Raw genomic sequence first — 17,008 nt, 5'->3', positions numbered from 1 at the left:
AGTTTCGGAGTTAGCACTTGAGAGAATTACTCATCTACTTTTCTTCCTATACGAGAAAGAGCGAATTTCATCTTGTGAAATTACGTTTTCAACTCTCTATTCAGTCAAGTCCCCAAAATGATATGCATATTGAGTCGATGACTTGGACCACTCTCACCCATGCAAATGAAAGGATAAGCTCTCATAGGCAGGAGTTCATAACTCATTCAAGACTAAGATCGAGTTTGTTAAATATTAATATGTTTAATGAATGGAGTTATAGAGATAGATTAAATATTTTCCAATCCAGTCTTATACAAACTCATTGTATAAAATACTCCCACTCAAATGTCTCCACATGGATGATTTGGATTATATTGGTTGTAACATTTATAAAGTTGATCATATCCATAGTGTTACGATGATAAGACACCTAACCTCTACTATAGACCCTTGATAACTTGTAAAAATACAAGTTGTTTCTCAAAGTTTGGAACAATATTTCTTTGTGATAAAAATGCATTCATGTTAAGGAAAAACGCATGAAATCCCTTAACATATTACCAATGCATACAAAAGTAGCATTCTTGTTAGATTTGCTTCATTAACGCATCTGATTGCAGGAAATCAAGAAATTTCACCAAGTGTTCCATACCTAGCTAATGCGAGGACATGCGTCCAAATATGTCCAACGTAGAAGAGATTCATTGGCTTGCACTTTTTCTGTCAAATCGTCACTTACACATGGGCACCTGACTGGTGGTGTCTGAAAAGCTCTGAAACGGTAGACGGCTGACTAGGGCATGGAATTTAATGTAAGTCTTGTCACAAGTTGTTGAGGAAAATGCCTACAAATAGGAGGTTTGCTGCCAAGAGAACAGAGTTAGACACATTAGAAATTTTAGAGAATTCAGATAGCCAAAAACTCTATCATTGCAAGGAGCTAGGAGGAAAAGGTCCATTGTCATCGTTGATAAAGAAGAGTGTTAGAAATCAAGCTTGAGAAAGAGAATCCTTCATCACATATTCACCAAGTTGGTTGCAACAAGCACTTAGAATAAGCCACAGAGGACAAAAGATTGAACTTTGCGGCCTGACTTCCTTCTCTTCTTTTCATTCTCACCTCCATTTACCAACCATTCGATTAAATTGTGGAGAAGCATCAAGCAAAGTTGTATTACTGACTCCACAATGGAAGTTGAGTATGTAGTTGCAAGTGAAGCAACAAAGGAAGCAGTATGGCTCAGAAAGTTCCTAATTGATCTGGAAGTAGTTCCTAATATGCACCTGTCTGTCACCCCTCTATTGTGACAACAGTGGAGCAGTTACAAATTCAAGGGAACCTTGACGCCATAAACGAAGAAAGCACATCGAGCAGAAGTACCATCTCATCAAGGAGATTGTACACAGAGGAGATGTAATCGTCACGCAGATAGCTTTAACTTAGTTGATCTATTTACGAAGGTCCTCTGGGCTAAAGTGTTCAAGGGTCACCTAGTAGGTCTAGGTTTACGAGATATTTATCACTAGGACAAGTGGGAGAATATATGAGTATTTAATGCCCTAGTTTATTGTATTTATTCTTTTTGTTCTCTCAGTGTAACTCAACATTGTATATATTTGTATATATTGATTCACTGGAATTTTAGTCCAAATGGGAGTATTGTTGGGTTTTATGTCCTAAAACTCGTAGTTTGTAAAATTAAACATATTCTATTATTAATAAAGATGTTATTCAACATTTCTTCAATAAAGGTATTGAATCTATTAATTGCATAGAGTCTAATCCAATAATCTAAGATCCATGGCTATTATATGAATACTTGAACTTTATGTAGAGACATAAAGATGGATCAAGTTCGAGTAAATAGACAAAATGGTTTATAGTACATGATTAAGGTTGAGTACCTTATTCTGGTAACACTATTGGATGTGACCTACTCTGTAGCTGTTACAAGTTGTTGTAATGATACTACAAACGAAGTGATCCAGATTCATTCATGTATTGACATGAGAAGTGGGGGCGTTCTATGTAATGAGTTTGCATAAGATCGGACCAAGAAATAAGTCACTCTTACTTTATAACTTGTTTACTATTTAAGACTGACTATTTCGCTTAGATGACCTAAGTAACTCGATCTTAATCTTGAGATAACTATGAACTCCTATTTATTCGGGATTATCCTTAGATTTGCGTACGTGAGGTTTGGCTTAATAGCGCCGGTTTAATAAGCCTCCCATTTCGGGGGTAAGACCAGGTAGATATCTGGGGACATACGATGCAAGACAAAATTCATGCCTACCCGATTTAGGGATAGGAGAAAGGTTGTTCTCTTAAGTACTGAATTCAGGTCTTGAACTCGTTGATTTCCTTGAATCTATATTGGTTTGGAAGTCAGAATCAATGTATCCAATAAGGATTAGATCCTTAGCACCATACATGAGCATATAATTTCTTGTTTTTCGAAGATACTTGAGAATATTCTTAACGGCAATCCAATGATCATATCAAGAATTGGACTGAAATCTACTGACTATTCCAATTGCATAGCATATATCGGGATGTATACACAACATGGCATACATCAAGCTCCCTATAGCTGATGCATATAGAATTTGTTTTATATCCTCAACCTCTTGAGGTATCTTAGAACTTTGTTCCTTAGATAGGTGAACTCTATGTCTGAAAGGTAACGTTCCTTTCTTGAAATTTTGCATTTTATATCTAGACAACATCTTGTCTATATAAGATGCTTGAGATAGTGCTAATGTTGTGTTCTTACGATTTCGAACTATTTGGATCCCAGGAATATACTGTGCTTCTCCCAAATATTTCATTTGGAATTGCGTAGCCAGCTATCTCTTAACGTCAGCTAGAAATTCTACTTAATTCCCAATGAGTAGAATATCATCGACATACAACACCAGAAAAGCGACAGTTTTGTTAACGAATTTCTTGTAAACACAAGGTTCGTCAACGTTTTATTCAAAGCCATAAGATTTAATCGCAATGTCAAATCTCAAATTCCAGGATCTAGATGCTTGTTTTAACCCATAAATGGATCGATTAAGCTTGCAAACCTTTTGCTCTTGACCCTGCTCAATAAACCCTTCTAGTTGAGACATATAGATACTCTCTTCAAGATAGCCATGTAGAAAGGCTATCTTGACATCCATTTTCCATATTTCTTAATCATAAAATGTAGCTATGGACAAGATTATTCTAATTGATTTTATCATGGAAACTGGAGAGAAAGTTTCTTCATAATCTACCCTCTCTCTTTGCATAAACCTTTTTTCCACAAGTCTTACTTTGCAGGTCTATATCTTACTAGCTTGATCTCGTTTTATCTTGTAGATCCATTTGCAACCGATGGGTTTTACCCTTTCAGGTTGATCTATAAGATCCCAAATAGAATTTAAATACATAGATTTCATTTCAAGGTCCATGGCTTTAATCCATTGGTTTTTATCCTCATCATTCATTGCTTGTTTGAAAGTCAATGGATCCTCTGAGCCATCATCTGGTATGATGACTTGAGTTTCATTTAAACCCATGTACTATCAGGCTATTGCACAACCCTCCCACTACGATGAGGCATTCTCAACTCTTGAAAATAATGTGAAATACCAGTTTCATCAATAACTCTTCTTGATAGACCTGCTCTGTCAACAACTCTTATTGAAGTATTTGTCGTTTCTCTGGACATTTCTTCTATTACTAGCTTACTGCGAGTTTGATGATTCTTCATGTGGTCTTCCTCTAGGAAGGTTGCATTTGTCGATACAAATACCCTGTCCTCCTAAGGTTCGTAAAAGAACACATACTTTACGGGTAGCCAACAAATAGGTATACTTTTGAACAGCGTTCCAACTTTTTAGGATTTTGCACCAACACATGTGCCGGGCAACCCCAAATTCTGAAGTGATGCAAATTTCCTTTACGTTCTCTCTAGAGCTCGTAAGGTGTTTCAGAAACACTTTTCAAGGGAACCATGTTCAAAATATATATTGTAGTCTAAATTGCATAACCCCAAAAAGAACTTGGTAACTGGGCATAACTCATCATGGAACGAACCATGTCCAACAAGGTTCTGTTTCTCCTTTCAACCACACCATTTTGCTGAGGTGTATCAGTGGCTGTGAGTTGAGACTGGACTCCATGTTCTATCAAATAGTTTTGGAATTCTAAGTCCACATACTTTCCACCTTAATCTGATCAAAGTGTTTTAAGCTTTTTACCTAATTGGTTCACAACCTCAGCCTTATACTCTTTGAACTTTTCAAATGTTTCGAACTTTTGATGTATTAGGTAAATATGCCCATACCTAGAATAGTCATCAATGAAGCTGATGAAATATTCATACCATCCTCTAGCTCTAACATTCATAGGACCACAAAGGTCAGAATGTACGAGCTCTACGGTTCTTTGGCTCTAAGATCTTTTCCAGAAAAAAAAAATATATATTTTAGTCATTTTACCCTCAAGACAGGATTCACATGGCAGTAATGAATTGTCTTCTAACTTATTTAGATGACTGTTCTTAACTAGTCTCTCAATCCTGTTGAGATTTATGTGACCAAGTCTCAAGTGCCAAAGATGGAAATTTGGAGAAACTTTCATTTTCTTATGAGTCTTAGTTGTTTTAAACATCTCTATGTTTAAAACGACCTTTACCTCAGTCGGTTTTAACAAATACAAGTTATTTTCTAATTTTGCAAAAGAAATTTTAATATTCTTCGAAGTAATAAACACTTCATCATTTTCGAAAGAAACTTTATAATTTTGTTCCAGCAAACAAGAGACAGATATCAGAATTCTTTTCATAGAAGGAATGTAATAAACATTTTAAAGTAAAATGTATCTATCTCCTATAAATAACTTCATATCTCCCATTGCTTTAGCTGAAACAACCTACCCAGTCCCTACCTTAAAGATTATTTCACCTTCTGTCAACTGTCTCAAGAACTTGTTTCATATGAGAAAGTACGAACATGATTAGCAGCACCTGAATCAATTATCCAGGTTTCACTACAAAGAATTTTGGGCTTTAATGTCGGTTGGAAAAAGTGTGAAACCGGATGTATAATGTCAGTTTTTTTTAAAAAAAAAAAAAAAAAAAAACCCATTCCCCCCAATTTTTTTTCATTTCCCGCTTCACCCTCCCCCCCCCCCCAATTTTCTTTCTAAACCCTATTTTCCCCATCAGCCACCTCCTCCCTCCCATTACCAGCCACTGCACCTCGCCCCGCCGCTCGCCGTTCCTGCTCGACACCATCTCATCAACTCCTGCCGCACGCTGCACTTTCAACTGTCGAAGTATCAACCGGCCCTCTCGGTGCAACATCCTGCATCTGGCCCTCGTCGATTGGTTTCTCCATTTAATGCTGGCACCTCTATACTCTTCTCATAATCGTCAGTTTTTTTCCTTCCCTTCCTCAATATATTTTCAAACATTTTGTTTGTTTCTTACGAAAATGATCTTAGGTTAATAAATCCTTGCAGTGGAAGATCTACTACTCATTCAAATCTTGCCACCGACAGAGCTAGTTAGTTCGTCATGGCGGACGTGATGCTGATGAAGGAGATTGAGGAAACGACTGCTCGGCTTGGGATAGATCTCTCCCAAGTTGATTTTGATGCTATTCGTCTCCCTCTTGGCGAAGATTTCGGAATCATTAGGTCAAAGCTTTATACTTTTATCATTTGATTTTGTATCTTAATTTTCCTTTTCTGAGCTCTCCTTTGAAATGTGATGGGTTTATTCATTTATTTTCGTTTTTCCATTTTGTGGCTCATATTCCTTCATTTTTCTGCAATTATGTATATAGTGATGATGAAGAGGTTCTACAAGAGGAGAGTCTAGAGTTTGATTCTGGGTTTGGAAACATTTTAGTTGTTGACAATCTTCCGGTTGTTCCTTCAGAGAATTTTGAGAAGCTCGAAGGTCTTGTTCGTAAAATTTTTGGACAGATTGGAGTAATTAAGGATGATGGTTTGTGGATTCCTGTTGACCCTACTAGACAGAAAACTTTAGGTTACTACTTTATTGAGTACGGCACCCCATAGGTTCTTGTTGGCATTTGATGAAGTTCAATAGAGTGATAGAAACTTGCAACCTCATCTTACTTTTTAGCTTAGCTGGTACTTAACTCTAATCCCTTTCGTTGGGACTACTTTCAACCTCCATAGTCCATCCATTGTAATGGTGCCTTACACCTCTCTTTTACCATCACTCTATCTTCCATTTAGAGGTGGAATATAAATATTATAGAGGTAGTTTGATGTTCATGAATTAATGACTTGTTTGACTTAACTTTTTATGATTATTTCCTAATCTCTCATTGTCTTTGCATACCAGAAATATATTGGCACAACATTAGTGGTACATCGTAAATATTCCTTGTTAGAATGGTCTAGAAATGGAAACTTTCTAGCGTTCAGAAAGTGTGCACTATATGATAATGTGATATTTTGGATTACCACTAGACATTCGTTTCATTCAAGAGTATGTTTACCTTCATGGAATTCTGTTCCTACACATTTTGTTACTATAGTTGTTTTTGCACTCGGCTGTGCTTCCAGGCTTTTTGTTGTACATCCTTTTTGTGTGTGTGTGTGTGTGTAATCTCATTTGTCTTGTGTGTAATACTGTAGTTCTGATCCATGAATTGAGCATCTCATTTAATTTCGGTTATATTGTAGGAGGCTAAGCTTGCTAAAGAGAAGACTGATGGGTACAAGCTAGATAGAGCTCATATTTTCACAGTTAACATGTTTGAGGACTTCGACAGATTTATGAAAGTTCCAGATGAGTGGGCCCCTCCTGAAATTAGCCCATATACTCCTGGGGTAAACTATCTGCAACGTTACTTGATTTTGCTTCTCCACTATTTCTTGTGATATGTTTTCTTGAGGAAAGGTGTGGGTTTTATGGATCATTTAAAGGTTATCTGGGAGCTGTGCTTAGCTAAATATTTTCCATGGGGAAAAAGAACCATAGGAGAATGTCATTTTATGGATCAAATTGTGTTGTCGTTGAAGTATGATGCTAATTGCTATTTACTTCTGAACATTTCAGGAGAATCTTCAACCGTGGCTAACTGATGAAAAAGCACGGGATCAGTTTGTTATCCGATCTGGTTCCGATACTGAGGTTTTCTGGAATGATGCTAGACATTTAAAGCCTGAGCCTGTTTACAAGCATCAAGTGAGTATCCTTTAGCCTGTCTTGAGTATTGGACTTGTTTTTATATCTAAAGTTGCTACTCTCTCCTAGTTAGATTGTTTTGGTTGATGTTGGGATAGCGATATAATATTAATACAATTTAGGCATCTTTGCTCTTGGGCTGTTAACCCTATCTTAATTAAATAATTTTCTTTTACAATTATGGACTGAGAGTTTTGTTCAGTGATCCTCATTGGGACTTACCTAGCAACAATTCACCGACAGGGTGCTGCAGTTTAGGGTGGAGCAGGTACTTTAACCGTCTGATGCGCTTTGCCCATCAATAGGTTTGTTATTGTTTTTCGCTCCAGACCTTCTAACAGTGCTTGCTAACGTCCCAAAGGCCTTAAGCTTTTAATATATAAAACGTAGGTTGGCCTTAAGCTTTTAATATATAAAATGTAGGTTAAGTTAATTGATTTTTCTCCTGGTGAGAAATATTTGGTGACGTACAACAGTCATGAGCCCAGCAATCCCCGTGATGCAAATGTGGCAACTCTCTTTCGAACTTCTACTCTAAGTCTGGGAGCTTGGAATTTGCAATAAGAGCCTTCAAGAAAATTAAGAAAAAGAATGTGATTTCATGGACTTCAGTTGTATCTTCCTGTTGTGATAATGGTCAAGCAGCTCGGTGTTTAAGTTTCTTCGCCGAGATGCTCTCGAATGGTGTGGAACCAAACGAGTACACTTTAACAAGTGTCTTAAGCACTTGTTGTGTAATGTTGACATTGGGTTTAGGAGCACAGATTCATCCACTAAGCGTGGAACCTTCATCGAAGGTTAGAACTTATTATATGGTTATCTATGTGTATATTCCTGAAATTCTTGTTGAATATTTAAATTTCAGTTCAATTTTTAAAATGTCCCAGAAATTCTAAAATAAATGTGAAAATGCTAGGTTAGCATATAGCTAAAAATAATTACAAGTATGAATTTATGATGAATTTTCTCTACTAGCATTCTTTAACATCCGATTTAAATAGTTAGTATCTAGCTCTGTAACAGAATCGGTATTTCTATTACATTAGTAACATTTTTCATATTAAGATTCGATAAGCATCATTCTATTATTCAATTTACATTATTTGATCATTCGATAAGCATCACTACAAGAATTTTGCCTTGAATGTACCATTTATGCACATTCCCAATAAACACGTTTAGTTGAATATGAATTCTGATAACATTTCACTTTCAATCCTTTATCTTAAACCTTTTTTGTTTGTGTATTTTTTAGATGTTTGGAAGGGGTGGGGAGGAGATGGATTTCTTGCAACAGCAAGGGATTCAGGTGAAAATTGTTCCTGGTAAGTGCATTTTTGAATGCTTGCAGTTTGAAGCACAATTTCTAAGTATTTTCAAGTGACTCTAATGATATGAAAATGCCTATTTGAGATGTTATAGTGTGCTTATTTCTCTTTGGACCATATTGGATTAGAATGTAACACCTGTTTATGACTCATGGGTACTATTTATTTGTAGTTTAGATTTGATTCAAGGTGCTCAAGTTTGTATGTCGCACTATAATAGTTTGTGGGTTATTCATGCACTATGGTAGTCTTTGTGACAACTTTTGAGGTTTCAAGTATATTGTTAGCTAAATTTACTTATTGATGTATGTGTTCTTGAATATTCATTTTTTGGGAATTCTGATAGTTCTGTTGAGAACAAGTGGTTGTGAAATATTTTTGGGAGTGTGACTTTGAACAGATTCAAGGTAAATTTTTAGTTTTGTTGTGGTAGCATCGTTATGCTGCCAAAAATTTTCCATCGTCTTCGTATCTCATATCTAGGTAACCAAGCTTCTCTTCTTCAAGATCTTGAAAAATAAGATTCTCTCATTTATTCAACTATTGAGTTTTCTTGTTTTGCAGATGCAACAAAGGAGTAAATATTTGGTATCGCAACCTCTTTATGCTTTTTCTTGGTGAACTTTAGATCCAACACATTCACTACAAGAATTTTTCCTTGAATGTACCATTTATGTACATTCCCAATAAACACGGTTAGTTAAATATGAATTCTCATCACATTTTCACTTTCAATCCTTTGTCTTAAACCTTTTTTGTTTGTGATCCTTTGAACAATAGTGGTCAGACAAAGATGCCTATAACCAGACATTGCTAAAGCTAGGGGGTTGGTTCAAGAAGAATTTTGAAGAGATCCATACTTACCAAGTGGAGAGAGACAGTAATCTCATAATGTTTGTAAAATCATAATGTTTGTATTACTTGTAATTTGTGTTTTCAAGGCCTGAATTATTGTACAGCCTTTTAAATTATAATTTTATAGCAGAATTTGTGGATTAAATGTAATAGATTTACAATCTATACATGAATAATATGTATTGCCACAACGTTCAATGATGATTTGTCATGTTATACTTTTTGATCAAAATAATGGATTTGGCAACGGAATTTTAAAAAAACGGACAGATTCGGGCTTCAATGTCGGTTAATAATTTTTTTTAAAAAAAACAGAGGCTTTAATGTCGATTGCAACAGACATTAAAGACCTTTAATGTCGGTTGGAAATTTCACTGAAGGTCTTTAATGTCGGTTGCAACCGACATTGAAGGCNTTAATGTCGGTTGGAAATTTCACTGAAGGTCTTTAATGTCGGTTGCAACCGACATTGAAGGCTGTGTTATTGAAGCCCTTTAATGTCGGTTTAAAGGGCTTTAATAACACTATCTTTAATGTCGGTTGTCAATTGACATTAAAGCCCGAATTTCTTCTAGTATTTTATCGTTTTCCACTAAACATGTTTTGATAACAAGTAAATCATATTTATCTTGTTGTTCGAGTTTTGCATTCTCATCTATATAGTTCAAAACTTTAGATGAATTGGAAGATCGAGGACAATCCTTTGTTAGCAAATTGCAACTAAATCCAAATTCAAAGTTTTAGCAAAACAAGTAATAATGTACCCATAACCATTATTTATTTGCAACAATACTATAGTGAGTCAGAATACATGCTATCGAGGGGCAATCAGATACTCCTTCATGAAAGCAAACAATTTTTACCAAACACTATCTTCAGAATAACTCTTATTCCTATAGTCGTTTAGTTACCATTTTCAGTCAAAAATTACTAACACTTTAATAATTCTATAAGTGTAACCCTTCGTCTTCAAACATCAGAGGTCGGCCCCAACTATGCTACTGAAATGGAGAGTCAAGGTTGGGAATGGACTAAGAAATCCTATCCATTTCTGGAGTTTTAGTTATTTCGAATCCTATGTTACAACCCTCTGAGGGGATAGCCATCATTAAACGACTAGCAATGGTCGCCTAAAGCAAACCAGTGGGCACAACATATGAATCTCACGGTCCAAACTAACATAAGAGACCGCAAAATATGTTGACACATATCCTTCACCCATTTACTATGAACTATTTCCCCCATTCACCTTACTCTTGACCTATACAAACACTTTCCGAATGGAGCTGTCGAGGTATAATCGACACGAAGTGTTTTATAGATCTCACGATGTGAATTTTGTGGGGACATAAAAGTTGAAATCAAATGTATCATATGCTTGATTTTTTTAAATTTGAACGACTTCCCCTTATTTACCAGAATCCAGATTTATGCAAATACTTTTCGAATGGAGCAGTCGAGGTATAATCGATATGAAGTACCGCTTAAATCTTGATTGTAAACTCTTAGGGGCGTGAGAGCTAAAAATAATGTATCATATATGTTATTAATCTCCCACTGAAGTGTTCTAATAACTTTATCATATAAGTTATTAAACTCCCACTGAATTGTTCTACTATTTGGATAAAATTATACTTAGGTTCTTTTCGGCTAATTAAAAAAACCCTAAGTCTAAGTGGATAAAATTATATTTATCCAAGTATAACGCTTATACTGGATTCAAACCTAGATTGTCTAGGTGATAAACCGTTTTATTACCTCACGCTGCTCACGTACGCTTATAAAATCGGTTAACAACACTCAATTATTCAGCCATAATTCCCAGGTAGAAGGTGTTCTATAGACCATCAACTTAAGTACCCCCAGCCTTAGACAGGATTATATACCAGTTGAGTTTGTAACTGTGATTTATAAGATAACGACCTATTTTAACTAATAAAACAAGTGTTTAACCTACGTGAGTATGCAACTTATCTTCGTTATGGATTTTAATGTCTAATTAAATTTTATAACAACTTATAAAACTTAGACATGCTTATACGTCTACAACACGATCAAAGGCAATCAATTTAATATAACAATTATATTAAAAACAGAAACCCTAACATGCATTCTATACATTATAACAATTTATAACATATACTCAATGCATGTAACATGCTTTCTATGGTGGGATTTTAAATCTAAATGGTATACTATATGTACCAACATGTTTTAATTTAAATATAACATACATCACATGCATAATTATTAAATAAACATTGATATGGTTCAACTTTGGCATCCTAAGAAAGCATAATAACTTGATTATTATAAAAACATATCCAAAACAGCTTCAATCTGGTGTAGAACCACACGAATCGACCCGAACCAGACCCGAACCACTTGAACAGGACCTTTAAATCATCAAAATTTGTTGAACAAATCCAAAATAAGGTTGAATCGGATTGGAACCGAGCTGAACCGATTGAACTATAAGTCTCCAGCGCGAACTGGCTTGAACCGCGCGTTGCACAGCTGGGATGAACAACGTCGCAATGCTCATCCCAGTATTGCAACGCTGCAGTCTTCACCAAGAACAGCGTTGCAATGTTCAGGCGCAGCATTGAGACACTGCCTGGGTAGTGGGCACTCCTCCAGCAGCTGCTTCACGACCTTACTTGCTTCAATCTCCAAATTACAGCCTAATTCGGACTCTAATGATTCCAAATAAATTACAGACTCTAGAGCATATGTATAAGCTCATCAATTAATAGCTCATTACAAATTTAACTTGGAAATCAAAGAGGAATCTAATGCCAAAGCTAAAAAAACTATCCATATCAGTCCAAACATGCATCTTCAGAAATTCACCCACCAAAACTCAAATTAACACTAATCGAGTGCTTAAAGCACGCTCTGAAACCAATTGATAGGATACAATAGTATGTAACGGAAGCAAACAGAATCAATAAGCACTCTAATTATATCTAATTTGAGTTTTAAAGCATCTATTTTCTGAAAATCACAAGTGGGTTTCATGTTACATACCTCTTGATGAATTCTTCAAAAATTCCAAGTTGTTCTTCACTTCAATTCAGCTCCAAATCAACCGTGAACTACCTAAAGATATTCTCTACTATTCTCAACCTTGAATTTGAGTGGTGGAACTCGAATTTGAGTGAATTCGTGAAGGTTTTTCAGGGTTTGAAAGGAAGAAGATGGAGAGTTGCAGAAAACTATTTTCTCAGCAGCCTCTCTACTTTATCTGATCAATTGGGAAGCTTTTATAGATCTTCTACCTGCTGATTATCAATAACCTGCTCAAATGCCACCTCCAAATCTTCAAGAATGAGGGATTGGGTGTTTAATGTGGAAACACCTCCTACTTCAAAGAAGTGGGGTGTTTCCACTTTGAAAATTCAAATATATATATATATATATATATATATATTTTTTAACTTAATTTCCAATTTGATCAAAAATAAAACTTTCAAAATCCAATTACTTAAATTAAAATTGGAAATTAACTTGGTTTTTTTAATAATTTTTTTATTAATTAAACAAATTTAATTAATTAATTAATTTAATATTAAATATTAAATTAATCACACGCCCAATTTTAAACATGAATCTTATTCATGTAATTGATATTTAAATCATCATTTAAATATTATACACTCTCCAATTTTGTTTAATTTCAACAAATTAAACATCAATTATATTAAATATAATTGTGTAAACCCTAATTTGAATTTGAACTAATTCAAACTCAATCCTATTTTCAATTTGAACATTTTTAAATTGAAATTCAATTTGAACAATTCAAATTGATATCATTCCAAATTCACTCAATTTAATAATTCAAGGATTTCATGTTTTACGAGCTAGTAGATGTACCTTATGGACCTACAGATCATGAGCTCCAATAATTAAGATTAAGTGGCTAAACTCTTTGGACCAAATTAATCAATATTCGTTAACTATCGAGTCACACCACTATAGCTTGATAGTTTCACTCTCCTCACTGTAGATATATTTGTGTCCACCTGATATAACCATCACTAGTAAGTCGACCTTTTGCAGGTTGTTCATAATAATGACTGGATCAATGTGTTATTTTATCCTTGATATTATGTCTTGTTCCTTAAGTTCCAATTGATCCTCTAATGAACAATTGGTTTATGATCCAATCACTAAACCGGAACCCTCTCAAGCTAGTGAGAGAGTGGGGCCCCTTGTTCAAGACTTGGATTCAGTACTTAAGAGAACAACTTTTCTCCTATGGCTAAATCGGGTAGGCATGAATTTCGTCTTGCACCCTATGTCCTCAGCTATCTACCAGGTCTTACCCCTGAAATGGGAGGCTTATTGAGCTGGCGTTGTTGAGCCAACCATCACCTATGCAAATCTAAGGATATTTCCGAATAAACAGGAGTTCATAGTTAGCTTAGGATTAAGATCGAGTTACCTATATCATCTAAGAGAAATAATGAGTCTTAAACAGTAAACAACGTTATAAAGTAGGAGTGAATAATTTCTTTGTCCGATCTTATGCAGACTCATTGCATAGGATGCCCTCATTCCTCATGTCAATACATGAACGAATCTGGATCACTTCGTTTGTAATATCTTTACAACAACTTATAATAGCTACAGAGTAGACCATATCCAATAGTGTTACCAGAATAAGGTACCCAACCTTAATCATGTACTATAGACCGTTTTGGCTATTTACTCGAACTTGATCCATCCTTATGTCTCTACATAAAGTTCAAGTATTCATATAATAGCCATGGATCTTAGTTTATTGGATTTTGACTCTATGAATGTAATTAATAGATTAAATACCATTATTGAAGATGAATAACATCTTTTATTCATAATAGAATATGTTTAATTTTACAAGCTGCGATTTTTAGGACATAAAACCCAACAATACTCCCACTTTGACTAAAACTCCAGTGGATCAATATATACAAATATATACAATGTTGAGTTACAATGAGAGAACAAAAAGTACAAATACAATAAACTAGGGCATTAAATACCTATAATATTTGATCGATCTACTCTTGATTCATCTGTTTACATTCAAATTTGTGTGTGGCAACCATTTTCTGAGTCATTGAATACTTGAATTCCATGCTTTAATCATCTTAATCACTAAATTAAAGTTATTTTTCAGTTAAACTGTTCGAGAGAGTAGGTTAACTAAAGAGCTTTGAGTCAGACGCATAGTATGTTTAGAGATAAAACTACTTGTGATTACTTTTACTATTCTCTGCCTCCAACGCATGCACCCTAGAGATAGGAATACATGTGACATTCGCATTGAAGAATGCTGAACAATATGGCTTAAGGGACAGAGATCTAACGCATACCATTCAAGTCTCATGTAAATAACATCAGATTTTGTTTATTGAATTGAGTTATGCAATATTAAAGTACAAAATAAAATAAAAATTATTTTATAATAATCAATAATTTATTTATACATTTACAAACCACGAGTTTAGAGCACAAAACCCAACAAAACCAACATGATTATTTAATAGCTAAATAAAATCTTGGTATTTGATCACATGAGGACAATACTTGGTCTCTCAAGGCCGTTTTACTATATTATAATTTGATGTGTGCTCTTGCATTCACATCACGCGGTGCCACTCCTTAGCGCCACGACACTACCCAAAGTAATTACTCTTGGGTTTGGGTTAATGTTGTGTATAGTGACATGAAGCGCTGCATTGCCCCTTTTTGGGCATTTTTTACTTTCTTCTTCCTTACGTTGGAGAATTAGCTCTTTCTCATCTTTATTGCGCAAAATTGATCCATTTTCACTCTATTGACCTCCACATCTCGTTCTCTAGCTCAAATCCTAAAATTCACTAGTAAATGACATCAAATCTAACAATATTAAAAAAAAAAAAAAAAACTCTTAGAAAAAGGCAAATAAAGCACTTTCCAAGTTCTTTTCAGTTATCCACATTTTTTTGTACAAAATTTCATTATTATATATAAATATAAAATACTATTTTAAGTTAAGAGAGGGCTTAAGCCCTTCGGGCCCATGTAAAATAGGTCATATTAATAGTGTTATCAAGATCAATGACTATACTCTTCATATATGATGGTCTTTCTTTAGGTTATTTCTTAATACAAACTTCCACATGTCTGCATTACACTAATAACCTAGAATTTGGATTACCTTCCTCATACCACACCACTTTCATGGTGACACTCCCTTGCCTACGAGTCATCCACCTTTTTTGGTACAAACTTGCATTAATGTATATAAATATAAAATATCATTTTAAATTGGAGGAAGACTCGAACTTTCTCAGCCCGTATTAAATACTCCCACGAAAAATGGATCATATATGATAGACTTTTTAAGTTATTTCTTAAACATGAACTTTGGTATACATACTATTCAATCAACTTAGAGTTTTTTTTTTCGTATTAGGAATAAATCTACATTAGTTACAAGGCTTCAAAAGGCCCAACACACAAGTATTTAGCGGGAAGCATCTCCACGTAGGACAAAAGGTCTTACTTTTCAATTTGCGTCTACGGCTCTTTCTCTGCAAATTAAAGTCACGTTGATCCAGACCCTTTATAATCAAAGAATTATGCCTGCATGGTGCGGTTGAACTGATTAATGAGGAAGGGACCTGCACATTCAAGGTTAACGGGAAAAGAGTCAAGACATATTGTGGGGGTGATTTTCATCGGGAAAAGACCTCTGTAGACCTGAGAAATCCGGAATAAAGAATAGTCGAGTGGCCCCTGCGTTGGCATGCGACAGAAAATCATCAGGGGCACAAGTATTTTGGAATATCCTTTTCTTATCAATGATTAATAAACTCTCACTACTCTTCTTTCTTTTAACTGTTATCGTATATTTATCTTTTTAAAAAAATAGAGAAAAAATTTGTTAACTTTGTTTTTTCATTATTTGACCCTCTCAATGTTTTCGTAGCAACGAACGTGGTGAACGGTTATGGAGGCGCTATACGAAAGATGCAACTAATTTAGTTCGTCACCACAATCAAAGAGAGCAGTTCGCCGTAAAGAAGGATGCGTTCACAAATATTGCGGGTGACAGTGCAAATTTGAGGGGCTGTATCTTTCCTTGACTTTATTTATTCCAAATTTTGCTCTATCGCATCGGATTGTAACTCAAAATCTTATCATCGCATCCTCTTTAGTCGGGAATCATTTAACATCGATTAATTTAGTAAGTCACCGCATTATTTCTCCTTGCCAATTATGATTTCAATGATAAAATGCATGCTTCTATTTTTTCGTATATACTAGAGTCAACTTAATTTTAGGACAGTCAACTCATGAAACATTTCTAGAAGTTAGTGGTCTGCCAGCTTTCTTTCAAACAGACTTTTTTTTTTTACGAAACTTCCTAAGAGCATCGCATGACTTCTTTCAATCTTTCAGCAATGAGGACATTGCCGCATTTTAAATTTGGGGGTGCAGTATTCATTTTCGACCTTTCTATTTTTAGGATATAAAAAAAAATCATAACGTTACGATCAGATCCTACTCGTAGTTGGATGTCCGCATGACATCCGTGGGGGCAAGCCAAAACGAAGGTAGGAAATGTGATTAACGCATAAATAAAATGATCGTAACTCC

General features: G+C 35.0%; 1 protein-coding gene across 1 annotated transcript; it reads left to right on the top strand.

The window, feature by feature from the left end:
• Positions 1–5,540: 5,540 nt before the first annotated feature.
• Positions 5,541–6,049, top strand: LOC120076245 (eukaryotic translation initiation factor 3 subunit B-like). The gene is made up of 2 exons (XM_039030008.1): positions 5,541–5,662; positions 5,812–6,049. Exons 1-2 carry the CDS (start codon positions 5,541–5,543, stop codon positions 6,047–6,049), a joined length of 360 nt encoding a protein of 119 aa, XP_038885936.1.
• The last annotated feature ends 10,959 nt before the right edge of the window (positions 6,050–17,008 follow it).

Source organism: Benincasa hispida, chromosome 4 (assembly GCF_009727055.1).
Source record: "Benincasa hispida cultivar B227 chromosome 4, ASM972705v1, whole genome shotgun sequence".
Taxonomy (NCBI): Eukaryota; Viridiplantae; Streptophyta; class Magnoliopsida; order Cucurbitales; family Cucurbitaceae; genus Benincasa; species Benincasa hispida.
Note: the sequence above shows the minus strand (reverse complement) of the source record. Positions and strands in the feature narration are given on the sequence as shown.

Excerpts from the sequence above, each read along its gene's own strand:
- LOC120076245 (XM_039030008.1), top strand. The coding sequence starts at position 5,541 with ATGGCGGACGTGATGCTGATGAAGGAGATTGAGGAAACGACTGCTCGG. Across the intron at positions 5,663-5,811 it reads GAAGATTTCGGAATCATTAG|TGATGATGAAGAGGTTCTAC; the intron begins GTCAAAGCTTTA and ends TTATGTATATAG.